Below are 17948 nucleotides of genomic sequence, written 5' to 3'. Positions count from 1 at the left end.
ACAGCTGAACTAAGAGACCTGTAAAAGCTGCACGGCTGCTTGGTCTGTGCGAACGGCGCTACCTGAGGCTGTATCTAACCGCTGCCGTACCCGCCGTGCCCACGCGTCCCCAGGCAGAGCCCCGCAGCACTGCCTTGGATTTCCTCTGCGCTCACCTGACCAGGTCTCCGTGAAGCTGCAAGAAGAGGTTTCTCCTCCCCTCTCCGTCGCATATGTCAGACGCCGGGGTGTCCACCGTGCAGAGGACCAAGCGCACGTCCGGAGCAGCAGCGGCCGCAGAGTCTCTGCCGTACACGCACACGCAGCCTCGCCCGACGCCCTCTCTCAGCCAGTCCCTCTCGCGGGAACCGAACCGGCCCCGGCTCAAGCAGCTCCGGCTCCCGTGGCGCTTCACGTTCCTCTGCAAAGCAGCCCGCGCGTCAGCAGCCCCCTGCGAGCCGGCGCCTGACCGCCCGCCCCCGCCGGAGGCCGCGGCCCACCAGCCCGACCCGGCGGCGGGCAGCCCCTCCGCAGAGGCCGCAGGCGCGGCGGGGTCCGGGGAGGCGGCCCCTGACACCCCGCCGCTCGGCTCCCCCCGGGACCGCCCCGCGGGCGGACAGAGCTCCCGGCCGCGGCCGCGGGAAGACCCCCGGCCCCGCCCCGCCGTCCCGCCAAGGTCGAGGCGGGCAGCGCGCCGTGCTGCCGGGGCGGCCCCGCTCTGGCGGCTCGCCCCCGCCCCAGCGAGCCGAGCGGCCCCCGCACAGCCCGCGCGGCGCAGGCCCCGGTCCCCTCCTCACCTTCAGCACCCGGACGCCGCCGCGGGGCCCGGCTCGGGCCGTCCGAGCGCCGCCCGCCGCCGCCGCCTCGGCCTCCTCAGGCTCCGGCGTCTCACCGGGCCCCGGCCCCGGCCCGGCTTCCCCCATCGCCGGGCAGACGGCGAGACCCCGGGTAGCGGCCCCGCCCCGGCGCCGCGCAGGCCCCGCCCCGGAAGCGTGCCGGCTTCCGCCACCCCAGGGTCCGCCGCGGGCGGGGGTCGCTTCGGTGGGCGGTGGCGCTGTGTCCCGAGAGCGCGGCCGCTGCGCTGCCCGCCGGCCCCCGGGCCCTGCCCCGGACCTTGGCTTGACGCAGCTTCGCTACCGCCAGGCGCGCCGGGCCCGCACGTTACAGGCAAAGCGGAGGCTCCCCCTTCCCGCGGCGCCAGACGCGCCGTGTCCGCGGCACGCGGCGGTCCCAACGCTGACACCCGCCTCTCCGTCCCGCGGCCCGGGGCCCTCGCTGGCCCCAGCGCTGCAGGGCAGAGCGCCGGCGCCAGGGCCCATGGGCACCTCAGAGGCCGGTCGTGGGTTCTACCCCCCAGCGAGGCACTGACACACAGCCCATGGTACCAGCGACACGGGAAGGGCTCCCAGCACTGCGTCCCAGCTCCTCATTAAGCCAAGGCAGCACGGGGAGGCCAGCTCGCTCTGAATGTCCAGACCACGGCCAGAACCCGAGAAGCCTTTAAGAACACACGTCCCTTGGGTTCTCTCCACAGCAGGGCACCCTTACCCTGCCTGTCTAGCTACAGTTTGTAGCTGATGAACTACTTGCTTCAGGCATTTCCCTGAAGGAAGGGCACAGGGCCGTGCAGAGGGGGCTGTGCTTTGCAGAGAAGCCCAGGCACGTCTCAGGAAAGACACTTACCGAATAAAATGCGAATGTGACTGGAAAACACAAGAACTTCACAGCAGGTGTGTGTGTTGCTGTAACGGACAAGGAGATGGCAGCAATCCTTGTCCAGGGGCACCTGGAGTATGGTAGGGGAATTGCCACAAACTCCAAGGGCAGGCTGCAAGCACCACAGAAACCTTGTCCTGGTGCTCGGATCTCGTGCCAGCTTTCTGCACCTCCACAAGCACTGCTGCCAGGCACTGACAAGCTCTCTTCCATGGCAACCTTTCTGTTCTAAGGCTTTTGTAATTGTCTACTCAAAACCTCCTTCAAGTTTTTTAAACTCTATTCTTCCTCCCCATCTGACCTTGTCACAGCCAAACACTAAGAATCACTAAGTCCTATCCCACTGTATTTGCAAAAAGCAACAAGGCAGTTTTAAATCATTGAATATTGACTCATTTTATTAGTCACTTCATAATTTGTTTCAACCAAAAGACAATACACACAGCAGAAGTCTAATGCATCCCATGTAAATGTTTACATCCGTTATGCTCCTCACTCACCTAAGACTCAGCATTTAATTAAATTTTTCACATCTCAAAAAAATAGGTCTGCAGAAGTTCAATTGCCACCAGGCTCCCTGCTCAAATGGCAGGTTTTCATCTTAATTTTGTTGGGGTTTTGTTTTGGGTTTGGAAGAGGGGTTGTGGGGTTTTTAACTATACTGTCAAAGAGGTGGGACGGGGCTCTATGTAAAATGTAAATTACAACATCAGGAAAGAAAAAGGAATATACAGGAGTACAGTGAAAGTTCAGAGAGAAGCAGTTTAATAGCTCCTTCCCTCACAGCCCCCAGTAGAAAATGAACACAGAGAAAGCTCACCAGTGGATCTGAAATAAAAATCAAGACAGCAGCACCTCTGCTGCTCCATCTGCAGCTCGTACCAGCCTGGGGAAGGCACCAAGTCACTTTCCCAGCTGTTTCAGCATCTTCCAAGTTACATATCCAAGGTACTGTATAGGTGGCAGTCCCCTCACTGCTATTGCTTCAAAAGGTCAAAAGGTTGTTCAAGGCCATATTTTGTCCTAGCAAAACCTGGACAAAGTCAAATCTTGGGACCTTCCCACATCCTCTCCCCCTTCAGACCCATTATGGTCACTATTCTTTCTTTCATTTTTAGACTCAAAATACATTCACTTGACAAACATTCGCTCTCCCCCAGCTCCAAAGTCTCCAATGCAGATACTGAGATTACCCATGAGGTCTGGATCTCGCTCTCTTTATACTCCTCTTATGCTGAAGCAAGGAAAATGTTGACCAGACTTGTAAAAATTGTTGCATTCAACTGGTGGAATAAAGACTCACCCTATGCTTAGAGTGCCTCAGATGTGGGCATGCAGGTATCCTCCAGTGAGAAAAAGCAGTAGCGCAGAGCTCAGGAGATGCACCTGGGGGTCAGGGCGCAAGCAATGCTACCAGGGATTGCAGACACAGGGTGTGTGAAGCCTGGCCTTCCTTCTGGTGTAGTGCTGATAACCCACCCCTTGGCAAGCAGAAGGGAAGGAGCTCCAAGGACAACAGGCTGCTACAAATGAGGACTTCATAGCCAAGGGACAGACTTCAAGCAAAATGCATTTCAGGTACATGCACCACGTCCTTCAGCTCGACTCAGAAACGTGTCACAAGGTGCCTGTTTCCCCAAACACAAACACCCTGAGTGGGTGGCTGAAGGAGACAGAACACAGTAGGATTTTATCCTACAAGCTTACCAGACAGACACCAACAACAAAACCCAGCTGTGCTAGGGGACAGAAAACAAGTGCAACAAGAGGGACAAGATAAACTGTTCTCAACCCTGCTGCAAGAAAACTGGCCAGGATTAGAGACCGTTTACTACTTTCTCCCCATCTGATCTCTTGCACCAGTGCTCTCAGAAGAGAGGTTGAGGTGTGCCAGCCTTCAGTACAAGTGACCACGTACAATTCTGTGAGAATGGGAGATTTAGCTGAGGAGAGTTGCTCATTCAGCAACTAAGGCAAAGGCTTTACATTAGCTTCGTATCTGGGACACCCACAGAGCTCACTCAAGGCTGGATTCAACGTGCTCAGCCTTCAACACTACAGAGTTTTACATAGTGGGATGCTGAATAGTCACAACTGCAGTGAAAGCAACAAAGGTAAACGCTCAGCACTTACAAATGGACTTTGATTCAGCCATTTTCTGCAAGACTGCCTGCTTCATGATGCTTCCAGCTCAAGCACAGGATCTGCCTCACCACCGACAGCCCAGCATGACCCTGCCACAATGCAGAATTACATTTAAGGAAATCATGCATCATTTCTCTAGATTTTATAACCCCACGCTGATGCCAATGCCAGTAGAATAATAAAGCTCTCTGCTAATCCAAAGGCCCAAACTTGTTTAATCAATAAGGCAGCAAAAACACCCTCCAAGAGAAGCTAAAGCTAGGCCTATTCCACTTCACAGACCAGCACTTCAGAGACAGTCAGTTCTACATTATTACTTAATGCAGTTAAATCTAATGCAGACTGAACAACTTTTAGTGGCCTCCTGCTTATGATTCAAGGGTAGAACAGGTCTTCAATTTTCCCCAAGTCCACTGGGCACCAGTGTTTTTAGCAAGGACTGGAGCCTAGTGTTAGCACTTTTGCAGACACAAAAAGCCATGTCAGAGCTTGCCAGAGCACTAAATGATCACAATCTGGAACGCTCTATAACAGAAACAAAGCAAAATGTGCCACCCATTTCTCTTGAGAAAGCACTGGGCTGGAAGCTGGAGTACCTTCAACTTACCAGCAAGCTCAGGGATGATATATCCTCTCCCTCTTCTTCCCTGAAGAGGGCTGAGCATTTGAAGTTTTGTCACACTGTGCTGTGTCTTATGCATCACCTCCACGCGAATTCATGGAACTCTACCACCTTGACAACAGTTCACACAAGGAAGCATAACTGACACAGCTTTCTGTAAGCCTGGAAGAGTACTGGACCTCACATCTCCGGATCCAAATACTCAAACAACTGGCTTCCATTCAAAAAACAGCTGAGTTACTTTCAGTCTGAACCTGAACTAGCACCTTTCTCTGAAAGGGGAGCAAGGAGCAAACTACAAGGATCAATTAAGTGACAAAATGGGAAAAGGTCTCTTGAAACCGCATGGTCTTTTATTTCAGTGCCAATGTTACAGATACAACACAAATATCCCAGTGAGAAGTAACTCAAATGGAATCCAGGGGGTCTACAACAGGCTCTGGAAATTAAATTGGGGAGAAGGTCTGGAATAACCAGGAAGAGCAACTTTGCAGCATAGTCTCTGATAAGTCTCCCAGCAGGATCAGAGCCATCAAAGTCTGAACTACAAAATTGTCTTTTCTACTCATAAACCACAACTAATGAGTTAAAAGACTTTGAAACCGTTTGTGGTAGAAAACCAGCTGTTCTTGGATCTCTACATCTCTCACAGATCACCATACTTTCTGGGGAAGGTACAGAAGACTGTCTGTGAATCTGCATGGCTGCAGCTACTGATAAAAAGAAAGAAAATTCAAGTGTAAGGTCTTAATTTCCAAGTACAGCACCAAACCAATTTTACCAACTCTCACCAGCACTTCTTTTCCTGCACTGTCCCAGGTTTGCACATGAACTCCCAAGGCCTAACTTGCTCTTGGTACGCATCACACAACTGAGGTGGGCGTACAGGACAATGCACCAAAGAGGCCCTAAGAAGCCTCCAATGCCTTCAGACATAGGGGATATAAGAAGAAAGGGGCAGCCTGACATTCCCCAAGGCCCCAGTCAGATGAGTGTGCCTGAAGGAATCCAGCTAGTAATGAATGACAACACGCCTTGCCCACCCAGGGGGAAAAGACAGCAAAAAGAAGGGGCAGCTGTTCACTTGCTGCAGAGAGAAGAAAGTTTCCCTGCTAGAAATTCCAGACTTTTCTTCCAACCAGGCTGTGTTTCTTTGTGGGGGAGTTGGAGGGGGAGAAGGGGAGAAGGGAATGTTGCTTCTGGCTGTGAATGCATGTGTGAGGGAGTGCACAGTAGCCTCCACAAGCCACCAGCCTTGTCATCAGAGGAGAGGAGATTAGTCTTAACAGATATGCTTCAGAGTCAGCAATCACTTCAGGAAAATTCCTCCTCATCAGCAGGTCTCATCTGTTCCCCATGCCCGTGGTGCAGTTTGGGGGATTGCCAAGGATCACAACCTTCTTCCCAGAGTTCTTTTGATTGGGTGGGGTGAGAATAAGAATGGTGCAGAGCTTCACTGCCAAGACTGAGCGGGGAAGTTGTTGACTTCTGCTAGATCCTGCATCGCGGAGCCCTTGTGATTATACGTCAACTTGATCCGCATACGTAGTTGTTGCTACAAGAGAAAGCAGGGGGAGCAAACACACAACAAATTCAGGTCCTCATTAAAGGTCAGTGAATACCCCCATGTCCAGCTCTCCTCCCTTATCCCATGCAGGCAAAACAGACTCCTCCTCACCACAAGAGCTTGCTGGAAGGATATACAGGGTAAGCAATGACACTGCAGTTAAATGCTTAACCTGGTAGGAACTGACTGGTCACTGTAGTTCTCAGATCAGGTACACGCTCAGAAAAGCTACAACACACCTTCTACCCACATGTCTTTGCACTGGCCCCGCTCTCGCAGGCCCTGAAGTCCTTAAATATAAAAATAGCTGCCCTAAAATCCCAGTTAACAATGGAAGAAAGCAAGAGGCAGATCTGGACTCTGCTGCTCTGCACTTAGGCTCACTGGGAGAGGGGTCATTTTGCTGCTGTTCACTCAAAGCAGCACTCTTGACTCTTTGAAGTGTCGCACAGCTTGCTAGCAGAGTGAAGGAAACAGCCTAAGGACAACTAGAAAGAGCCTCTGAGAACACTTTCTCCTGCTGTAAGTGATGGAATAGCTCACTGTCATTTGGCTGTCATCCAGATACTCTAAGTGGTCCTTAATAATAGAACAGCATGCTCCAGGAAAAGGTTCCCTATTCTCCTCACTCAAGAAAACCCCAAACTTGCTTCCCAAAAACCTGAAAAGGAAAAGCAGAAACTTGGCTGTTTCTGTGTCTTACCCCCTCACCTACAGGGAAATACACAAGGGTAGCAGAGAAGAAATAAGCACAATGACTGCTCCAACCAGCCTCAGGCTACAGCAGCTATGCTTTACCACCTACAGATCAACGTTACCAGTGTCAGTTTTTGTTGTATTTGGTGTTCTTTTGGGCAACTGGCTCTCAGTTTGTGTCCAGCATAACAACAGTCCACATCTGGATGGAACACACTTTTTACAAGACTGACAAGACAAACAGCTGCCTCCTAAATAGCAGAACTGTTCCAAGTTGCCTCCAGAGTACTCCAGGTAGCTACACCATCTCACGGACAGGGTCCTTGCAAAGCTGTACTTTCAGGCAGAAGTGATGCACAAATGCCTGAGCTGGTGGAGTTTGAAAACAATGGGCAAGAGAAGAGAGTAGTAAAATACTACCCTGCACCTCTGCATTCTGGAGTTCAACAAGAAAGCATCCCATGATCCAGGTGTATCTCACCTTGTGGGCCTGCCTGAGGTGGATACAGTGTGACTGCTGGCACCTTACATGAGAACACCTGAACTCTCCCAAGTTCAGAAAGTAACTTGCAAGGTGATCTTTGAAAAGTGCTCTGCAGCACCACAAAAAGTACTCTTGTGCCTTAATACAGGCTGAGGGGAAATAAAGGGGAGTTGCATGGAAACCCCCAGAAAATATGCAGTGGAGGACAGCCATTTCAGTGAAATCTGAGATTTCAGAGAGTGTCCCACAGAGGAAGAAATATCTGGTCTTAATTTTTTTCTTTCAGATGCCATCTGAATATTTGAAAAACCTCTTAAAGGAGAACATGTGGAACACCCCTCCCTCCCTCCAAGTCTGCTGTATCCCAGTCTTGAAGCCTGTTTCTGAAGGCTGTAAACAAATGATATTATGCTTAAATCCCACTTCACGATTATTTCCATCAGCTGTTTATAAACTATACTCATCACTTTAAAAACAAATGACAGTGCTTGAGAAAACAAGCTATTTTTTGTGTAACAAACATTTTAATTAACATCACTGCAGAGTGAGAACAAATGTTAAAATATGTTTGTGTGGCAAGAGGCTTGCCTTTCAGCCATCACCTTTACAATAAATGCAAACACCAGGTTGAGCTCCTTTAAGAAAGGCCATCTAAAAACTTGTTTAACAACCTTTCTGATGCAAAAGATCTTCATGAATTGAAGACAGCAAACTTCTGCATCTGTTTTAGCTACATAGTCAAGCAGAAGTCCAAACCTGTGCCCAGGTTCCCGTCTTTTTCCTAACCAAACCCAAACCAAAATCACTGTCATTAAAAACGTATCATTTGCTTCTATCAGCCTCATCAGAGATGCATCCCTGACTGACCACCACTAAATGCATTCCTCCAAGACAGCATCTTCAGTGTGAATCACTCACCTTTTGTGGATTCAGGACTTTAATGACCTGTGTGATGGTCCCCGAGTTAAATGCAGGTATGACACTGCTGCTGGGAGACAGGAGCTGCAGCTGGAACGTCTGAAGAAAGGGCAAAATGAAAACAATTTGATGCTTAATCAAGTAAGAACATGAAGTGATTTGTTTGCACTGAGAAAAGGCAAGAGAAAGTTCCTGGCTGTGATAGTATATGCACAACCACAATAAAGCCAGATAACCAGTTCTTCAATTCCCTATGTGCAAAGGGCAAAACATTCACTGGCCTACTGGTGATCTACACAAGCAAGATCCAGAGAGCACAAGCAGTAGGGTGAGGGTTTACTGCTGGCTATCAGGATCAGCAATGATGCATTGTTCCAAGTGTCACACACAGGAACAGTCCAGACTGCTCAGCATGCCTGTCATTTCAGGAGGCCCATTCTTTCCCAAATTCTTTCCTATGGCAGGTGTGAGGCCCATCAAAATTAGAACATTACTAATTCCTAAAACTCCCAAAAGTGAATGCATTTTCCCAAACTTGAACCACACTGAAATCACAGCCTGCTTAAACAGTCTGCTCTGGTATAAACTAGGCAATCTGTTTCACATACTTTGTGCTGCAGCTCAGTGCAAGTGGGGACAATTCACTGCTTAAAGAAGCACTGTCACTAATCATCATGTAAAGACACATTTAAACTTCTATAAGCAGCTGATAGCTTCAAAAGATTTTTTTTTCTTCATATATTCATAGCTGCAAAGAACACAGCTTATTTCTTAGAAACTTAGAATAAATGTAAAGGTTAGCATCCTCACTTTCTTTTTCCCGTTATCCAACATTTTTCTGCCCCTTTCCTAGAAAGCTGCTAAACCAAATGCAACCTGAAACAAGATTCTGTCCCAGTGAAGTAAGTGGTCTGATCTGGCAACAATGGTGTTCTACTCATAAAATTTATCTTCAGACCAGAACCAGATGACCAAATTGACAACTAAGACAACCTATTAACAGCTGTCAGCCTTGTTTACCACTCTGCAAGTTTCTGTCTGCATGAAAGCACCCATCATGAAGTAATCTGCAGCCTCACTGAATGGCTCTACCTTTGGTACTGCAGCTTGAAAAACAAAATCTGTCATATCCAGCTCTGTGCTGTTGGAGGCCTGTATCGTGATTACAGTGACGCTAGGGTTGGTGTTTGACCTCTCAAAGGTGAAGTCAATCTTCAGCCCATTCTTGTTGTATGCAGTAATTGAGGGGATTCCTGCAGAAAACAAAAAAGCAGCAGTCCTACAGAACCTGGAGATCATCCTCAGCATTCTAAGTTTACTTTACCACAGACATCAAGTCTTCTGAAGGTTAAACCTAACCCCTCCTCCACCTCCAGTGTCCATACCACACTTCGCTTCCAAATCCCCCTTTTTACACTACCCCTTGTTTCCTCTTCTAGTTGGGTGCCATGGCATCATAGGCTAAGGATTTACGTGTCCCTAACCTGTCGCAATATCATTGAAGAGAGGTTGTGATGAAAGTCCATCAAGCAGGAATGGAGGCTGTGCTATCTGTGGTGCAGGGGCAGATACTGGAGAACCTACAAGAAACAATGAAGGATTACTACTTATCTGTCATGAAATGATGAGTAATTACTCATTCTCCAAAGATCAACTACTACCTATCATTATTCTTTACAAGCTCTACAAATAATTTATGTTGTCATCCTCCCCTTCTATGTTCTCACAAGACACTTTTGAGCTAGCAGGCATTCAAGGGGAAATTATTTCCTCAGATCTCCCAACCCTCTCTGGAAAAGCTCACAAAATTCCCAGGCTGGAGACTGAAATGTCACCAGCTAATCATGCAGAGTCAACCCATGACTTCATCCCCCAACTCCCACCTATATGTTAACGTGGATCTTGGCAAAAGACTAGGACTTTATAGAAAGTGTAGTGTTAGCCAGTCCTCATCCCACCCCAGGACGGAGAAAGTAGATTGGTAAGAGATGCGGCCTGCTCACCTGTTAGATTGAGGTCTCCCAGGAGGTCAAGAAGCTCCCCACCAGCAGAGGCTGGCTTGCTTGTGGGTGCAGTGGGGATTACAGGTGTTATATCACTTCCCCCCAACAAGTCCAACAAATCATTTGCCTAATAAGAGAGTGGATATAATAGTTACATATTTGACTTCCTGCTAATTTTCCCTTGCAAGTGCAATGGATTCTACTTGCTCTCAGGCTGAAGACCAGCAGAGCTGTGGCCAGTCAGAGAGGCCCTTCATTTGTCTATGGTCCCATGCCCCACAAGAGATCTAGTTTCCATGCTCTTGGGATCACAGAGATAGAGAAGGACAGAGGTCATGCACAATGAATGAGACAGGCTGTGGGATAAATGGCTTTACCCCACCCTGCTCTTGCACTCCCCACAGTGACCTCTTCCACACAACTGCCCTTGCCACCAGAGACATCAGAGTAGAGAGACAATGCAATCATCACCAGACCAGAACTAGTAAAGAGGCCAAGAGGGGGAGGGAGATGGTCTCAGCTTACTGTCAGCAGTAGCTAGTAGTGTGGTCTGACAGGCAGTGGAAACTTATCCTGGATCAGTTTCCATTACCTGGCTAGCAGGCTGCAATCCAGAGGGTGGAGGTTTGGTTTCCAGCACCGCTGCCTCTGTCTCTCCGTTGGTCTGTACGATCTCGGTAGGGCCATTTGTGGTGACTTTCTCCATTACTGGCATTCTCTCAAGCAGCGCTGGCCTGAAAGAAGCTGACATAGTTACACTGTGCCATCTTCCTGGATCCCATTCCAAATATGCAGACATTCAGGAGATGATGTACACAGGGAAAACGGCCTTTTCCTTTAGCTCCAATGTAGGGGAACTGTAAGACTGCATGACAGCTCGAGGTGGTCAGAAGGAATCCTTGGCACTCTGTGCCAGTCTACATTAGTCAGCAGCTGAAAGCAAAACAAGCCCTCCTGCCTCCAGTTTTCCCCTAGTACTTGACACAGTTTCCACTGTGGGGCTAGGATAACCCAATACAAAGATTACATAATTAAACAATGGTGAATCAGCTGCACACATGGGACACTCGACTGCTCTGTTCCATATGCAGCTGAGTCAGAGTCAGCTCATTTGACTTCTCTTTGCAGGAGGGCTGACAACTCAGAACACATGACAAAGTTGAGGAAGCAAATCACTGTGCTCATTTAGCCAAATTAATTTGGCTCATTTAGCCAAATTAAGTTTCCAAAGAGGTTAAGTTCAGCCCTTGAGAGTACCCCCTCCTGAAATGACAGGAGAGCGAAGAAGCATGGGATCCAACATCCTGACATCAAACAAACAAAAAAACCCTAGGAGAACCTGTATGGGGAGTACAAGTTTGTAATACAAAGGCCAGTACCCTTACAGATCAAGCCACAAGGTGCTTATGCAATAGGGGTAAGCCACACTGCCTACACATCTTTTGGGCTGGAAAAGTGTTCCAGTGCCAATAAACCCAACAACAGGCCACGTTTAGATCATAAACAGTCTTAACAAGCAGAAACTATCCAACATTGCCCTTCACACTGTAAGGCACCAGAATGTACCAGTGGAAGAAATGCAGATGCTCTCTCCTAAAACTGAATGAAGTCACGTGTGCATATAAAGTGCAATGCTTCCCAGCACTACAGGCAGCACGCACACCTTGCTGTGTGATCAAAAGCTGATGGCCAGAGGCTGTTGTCTGCACCAGCCAATTCGGTTCAAGAGCTGCTCATACTAGGTTTTTCTCAAGCTGCTCATAAGGCTTCTTGTAAAGCCCTATGCAGCTCACTGCCCAGTCCATTAGCCTGACTTTTCCAAGAATAGTGTGTGTTGCTGCATGGATCCCACAGGAGGGAAGGGGAAATCACAGGAATGTTCTCTTCTACACATAGTAAATAGGATGGTACCTATGTAAAAAAACAGTGCTTGTGAAGAGCCTTTGAAACAATGTCTGGAGGCCCCTACAAACACAGGTAATACTTAGTCCAGTGGCACCCATTTTCTCTCTGTCCTTTCATCTAGACTCTAAAATGGATCCTCCTCCATCCAATGGAATCTTATGGAAAGGGTTCAAGGGCAGATGAAGTTAATCCCCAGATCTCCCTCAATCTTATGATCCTCACTGATTACAATCTGCGGTGCTCTTACGCATCAACAATAAACTACTGCACACAGCAGATTAATGATTATTCTGCAAAGAACTACAGTGTTTGTTATTGCAACAAAACAGGGGTTTAAGTGATTTTTTTTGCTTTGAGAAAGTTGGGTAATGCAGTGATGAATGTGGACCTCTCAACAGATGTAAAGAGGCTAACCTGCTCATGAATTGGAAAACAGGGATGCTGAGTGATGCAGCGAAACAGTATGCCCTTGCATGCGAATGTGAGATTCTAAACAGACACTATGAGAAGATACAGGAAATTATAAAGAAGCTCTGAAAAAGTGAGAGGTATTAAGATAGAACTACCTCAATTACCTTAGAGCTTAGAAGGATAAGTCAATGGGCCTCTGCATGTTTATTCCAAAAGTAATTTTAAGATATGTTTGAACCTGACTGTGGTAGCTTTTACCATGCTAGCATTATTTGCAGACACTTCTCAGCTAGCATATTTAACACCTAGATGTAAAAATTAGTCAAGTTCAAGCTCAAAGGAGGACAAATGTTTTGTCAAGACAAAATCTCTGATCACAAAACAATCTCCCAAGATACACTAAGTTCTTAAAACACTAACCTTACAAATAAGAGATTCTGGATCCTCAGTAAGCTACTAAAATCAGCACACAAAGCCCTCCAAGCATAAAGTGTGGTACACAGTAGATAAGATTAGATTACAATGATCCTTTTCAAACACCAAAACTCATCAGCACTTACCTCATGTGATCGTACTTCTTGAAAAGTGCATTATATTCCACTGCCCTCTGCTGTAGCTCCACATCAATGCTGCTGCCGTAAATGGAAACTACCTTCTTGATGCGACTGGGAGAGGGGGCAGGGAGGAAACAAAACAAACATCACACCACGGAATTAGCAGCAATAAAGCAAGGAAGGGATTAGCATGTGTCATCCAAAAGACACTATCTGGTCTCTACTAAACAGGTGTCCTATAAAACTCATTTGAAACAGCAGTCACTGCTGCTTTCCTGGAGTATCTATTCAACATCCCTTTTTCAAGTGTCCCTTCACAACAGCATCAGCAGGTGATTAATACACCACCACAAAGTATATAATAAAAAAGCCCAACTACCCATACCAAGAAGCTGTCAGTAGGAAACAAGGTTATTTTCTCACCATCATCTGAAAAAGGAACCAAAAGAGCAGTCCACTGAAGTAAGGACTTATGTTCCCTATAAAGGGGTTTTCAAGCAACAGAAACAGATTATGTCCCTACACAGCAGAGGACATCCACAGAGAAAACAGTACCTATCAGTTGGAAGTCTTCTGCCCTGCAAGCAAAGGAGAACTGTAAAAGCTAACAGATTACAAGACGACTCTCGTAAACCAGGGAGGCAGAACACGTCTGATGTCACTTCTGCTGGAGACAACCGACACCAGCACACCTGCAACAAGACCCTGTGCAGGCACAGCATCAATGAGAACTCACTTGACAGTGCAGGTGAACCTTGTGGAAAGCTTCATGATGGCAGTGAGAGCATAGCCTCGTGTAACAGACGCAGACATATTAGATATCAGGACGCTTTCTAAAATATCAAGAACTTCATCCTCTGTTACCTGAAAAGGTACAGAAAGGTTAAGCTGAGACAAAGAACCTTTGCAGCAAGCCTTCCAAGACATATTGTAAAAACTTGTCTCTTGCTTGGTGGCTTTGTCACACCTCCTCAACCCTGTGAGCCTGCAGCATGCGTTCAGAGTGAACGAGACAGACACAGCTAGGCAGCCATCTCATTAGCTTTGAAATACAGCTCCTGTTGCACACACTGAAGAGCAGGTTTTATCACCAAACACACAGCTAAGGCTTTAGCAGATACCCTACAAGCTAGGTTAGCACTGAAACCACACTGCTTTGCCGACTGTAGCTGCACTCCTTGCAGTGAGTGTTTACACAGCCTATGCCTGTAGCATGAGGAAGAGATTCCTCTCCAGAGTGCATTACCATCATGGACACCAGTGCCAAGTATCTATTGCAAGCATTCCCCTCATATATCCAGCATCAAGCAGCTCCAGCCGCTCAGCCAGGTACACAGCTGCTGCTCTTTTCCCAAGCTATACCTGTATTGGTTCCTCCTCTTCACACTGACCAGACACCAGGAGATCTCCATACTCTCCTATGCACCAAGAGGCCACTTGCACCAGGGGCTGCTGTTAGAAGAAGATCAGACGCCTCAGAGACAAATGGATGCCTGTATGACACATTAAACCATCACCATTTCCCAGAGCAAGCTTAGCTCTCCTTACAACCAAGGAAGTTCTCCACAGCAGAAAAAACAGGAATATTTGATTTGATCCATAATTACACAAAATAAGAAAATAAGAACAACGTGAACTTATAGAAGAAATGCCTACTCTACAATCTGCCCTTGCAGCTAGACAGTTTGGTATTGACCTACCTTGAAATGCTTAATAAACATGCTTATTGCAGTGTAACAAGGAAAATGAAGGCAGTCGTGTTTGGTATTACCTGGGAGTAATCACCAAGGATGGCTTTGTAGAGTCTCTGCACAGTGTAGGCGTGCATCTCCACACTATTAGTTATTAGCTGAATCAGATTGGGAACAGCATCATCACGAACATAACTTCCTGCCTGCAAGAACAATTGTGTATTCAAAAGACAAGTAAAAGTTGTTAGGTTTCACTATCTGACTTCTCAGTGGCATCTGCTGATATCCTTCACAAAGCCACCTAATCACGGAATCACAAGGTTGGAAAAGACCTTTAAAATCATTGAGTCCAACCGTTCCTGTCCTAAGCTAAACCATATCCCTAAGCACCTCAGCTACCCTTTTTTAAACACATCCAGGGAAGGTGATTCAACCACTTCCCTGGGCCTGCAGGGAAATTTAAAATAGATAAATAATCAACCTCCACATTTCCAGGCTCTTTATGGTTGATTACAGTACATTTTTCCCAATGAACTCAACTATAGCCAGAGAAATCTGTACTACAGATATCCTGAAACTGCTAAGAGGGTAGTGTGGACTTAAGAAGCCTGTGAACAAAAAGCAACACAGCAACTTTCCTTGCTAACTGGAAGGTTTTAAGCCAAGAGACACACTGGGGGCAGAACACAGCCTATTCAATCATTTGCTCAAAGCTAGACTCTATGCCAAATAAGCACAGGACCCAGGAACTTGCCTGCTTATCACTCTTTGGTTAGAGGACAGGAACACAGAGCTCAGAGGGAAAAGCCAACTTTAAGGCCAGGAAAGCATGTGGGGCAATATACAAGCACACAGCTTTGGCACTGAAGGGAAGATGTATACTCTTCAAAACTTGTTCTGTTTGGGCATTCCTCTGGCACTGAGAGCAGAGCATGCAAAAAGAAGGAAATTAGTGGACCTAACTGGGTTCACTTTAGTGAGAATCCACCTAGCCAAATATGACTGATGCCATCTTACTGTTGTAGTTCTCATGTCTGCTAAACTGAAAAGGATATTCATCCGTCAGAGTCTGCAGTAGGCAGCCTCATCAATACAGCTTTAAAATGGTTTCTCTAGCAGCCAAGAGAAGACAGTTACTTTACAGAAGTAATCAGAGCAATTCTCACAGTCAGCCTTCTAATGGAAATCAATTTTCAGTTCAGAGGAATCTACTTATCTCTGTTTCAGGGTGGCAAAGTCTCAAATCTGAACATGCATACTGATAACACAGATCTCTTCCCATGCCTTTGCCTCAGGCAGCACACTGCCTACCCAAGCTATCAGCATCTCCTCCCTCTTGTTTGCCAAAACACTTCCCCAGTTCCACCTCACCTACGATGTTTATAGAAGAAATTCATGGAGGTAAAGAGTAACAATTAAATCAAATGGAGAGGTACTAGAAAGCTGATATGGTTGCATTAAGCTTTGATATTCCAAGTTGAGTTTAATTTCAAGAAACTGTTTCACTCTGTTTCTCTTTGCAAGTCACTTAAGGCTGTGTTCCCTCTCTCCAAGAGCACTGAATATTGGAATTACAGCGTAAGTGCTGTCACAAGAACTGTCTTCAGAAGGTAACATGATTACTGCAGTAGAAAAGCTTTGCTACAACACTGTATTCTTGTGTATTTCTGAAATCATACATTTCTTCTATAATACCACTCATGTATTTTACTGAGTTTATCTATCCTGACTGGCTGCACTGGGTCACTACCATGCAAGTACATTTCCTCTGGTTACTGCAGCAGTTACCTCCCAGCCTTTACAGCTGCTCTTAAACTAATGAGTAACTTCCTACAGAATTTAAAAACACTCACCGTTGTTAAGACTCTCATGATTGTATCTATGTGCCAGCGTTTGGAAGGAGCATACCTGAGAAAATGAAGAAGCTAAGTTAGAGCAGTAACTGCTAGCCTTCACCCAGCAAGAAACTCATCATCAAAACCCTGTCATTCAGTTACTTCCTAGCCCGGTGTTTCCTAAGCAGGGGACACCACCACCACACACATTAAAAAAACCCCACCAACAAAACAACACACCTAACAATTCTTTGACTTTTCTGTATTAATGGAAAGCTGAATTAATATACAAGCCTGTATGATATAGCAGACTCATATCTTGCATGTATAAGACTGGCTCAGCAGTAACAAGATTACTTTACTTGTACTAATCAGAGAGAATCTGTGCCTGTGGAGGGCAGACAAGACCAGGATGTGAGCACACCACCTGTTCCACAGTGCCTCAGAAATCAACATACTAGAATGGTTTAGTGATATGAGGAGTATCCATAAGGGACATAGCTTTAACCTACCCTGGGGAACAGGACCCTGACAAACTACAGAGACCAATAAATAGAGAAGACATCATCAACATTCTTGGGAGGTGAGGAGGAAGAGGGACAACACACAAAATGCTCATCATTGTGAAGAAGTAAACAAAAAAGTATCAAGTAACTTGGCCCCATACTTTTCAGCTGCAAGAAAGATTCCAGACGCACAGTCTGCCTTGAACTCCGGTTCACAAGAATCTAGGAAATACAGCAACTCCTTCATCATTCCACGGACGTTGTTCCCATTAACAAGAGCAAAGCTCAGCTCCATTGCACGCCTAGGGCAGGAGACAGACAAACAATAAAGTATCTTCAGCTAGTGAAGTGCAAAACCAAACCGCCCCCATCTCCTCAAGTGCACTTTCCTTTCAGTGAAGAGAGCAGTATTTATTAATCCTGTGAGAACAGCCTCCCGTGTTAAATGCACCAGTACTTCCCTGTTCATGGGCAGACAATAAACACCCACCCCCAAAAAACCTAAGGGGGAGTGGAGGTGTCTTAAAGGCTGGAAACATCTTCCAGCAAACTGACTCCATCAGCATCTAGGTCTGACCACCCAAGTATTTTTAATCACATGCTGGTCATTTCTGACAAACTGCAGTAAGTGATCCATGCTCCAACATGCCTTCTCCAGCTTCAGGGACTCAGAAGAGACGTGTTTCGATCTCCATGTATTTGAGATTCAAATATAGTAGAGATTTAAAATATTAACGGATAAGCTTTATTCTATCATGTCAGACTACGTAAGATTTCTAGAACCAAAAATTACCTTGATGCTCTTTTCAGAACCCATTTCTCCCCCCAACAAGTTGACAACACAACTAGACAGGGTACTGGCTTCTTTGCTACTCCTTGTTGTATTCATCAAGAGTTCAGAGGCCAGTCCTTAGCC

The 17948-nt window shown here is 46.8% G+C and overlaps 2 protein-coding genes across 3 annotated transcripts in view; both read right to left on the bottom strand.

Annotated features, from left to right (window-relative positions):
- Positions 1-902, bottom strand: part of PHLPP2 (PH domain and leucine rich repeat protein phosphatase 2) — a gene marked incomplete at its 5' end in the record, with an annotated part of 30320 nt that extends 29418 nt beyond the window's left edge. The window contains 2 exons of the mRNA XM_084270012.1: positions 156-400; positions 777-902. Of these exons, the coding sequence (XP_084126138.1) occupies positions 156-400; positions 777-902 (371 nt within the window). The remainder of the gene's footprint in view (positions 1-155; positions 401-776) is intronic.
- Positions 903-4793: 3891 nt separating this feature from the next.
- AP1G1 (adaptor related protein complex 1 subunit gamma 1) overlaps positions 4794-17948 on the bottom strand; it is a gene marked incomplete at its 5' end in the record, with an annotated part of 30539 nt that continues 17384 nt past the window's right edge. For both annotated transcript variants that reach the window (XM_084270240.1, XM_084270239.1), the window contains 12 exons: positions 4794-6017; positions 8128-8226; positions 9220-9380; positions 9612-9707; positions 10131-10257; positions 10723-10864; positions 13007-13111; positions 13737-13864; positions 14363-14452; positions 14772-14894; positions 16545-16599; positions 17194-17334. In XM_084270240.1, coding sequence (XP_084126366.1) covers positions 5916-6017; positions 8128-8226; positions 9220-9380; positions 9612-9707; positions 10131-10257; positions 10723-10864; positions 13007-13111; positions 13737-13864; positions 14363-14452; positions 14772-14894; positions 16545-16599; positions 17194-17334 — 1369 coding nt within the window. In that variant the 3' untranslated portion in view covers positions 4794-5915. The remainder of the gene's footprint in view (positions 6018-8127; positions 8227-9219; positions 9381-9611; positions 9708-10130; positions 10258-10722; positions 10865-13006; positions 13112-13736; positions 13865-14362; positions 14453-14771; positions 14895-16544; positions 16600-17193; positions 17335-17948) is intronic.

Source organism: Gallinula chloropus, assembly GCF_964237585.1.
Source record: "Gallinula chloropus genome assembly, chromosome: 13".
NCBI lineage: Eukaryota > Metazoa > Chordata > Aves > Gruiformes > Rallidae > Gallinula > Gallinula chloropus.
The sequence above is the reverse complement of the archived record's forward strand: the minus strand, read 5'-3'. Positions and strand labels throughout refer to the sequence as shown.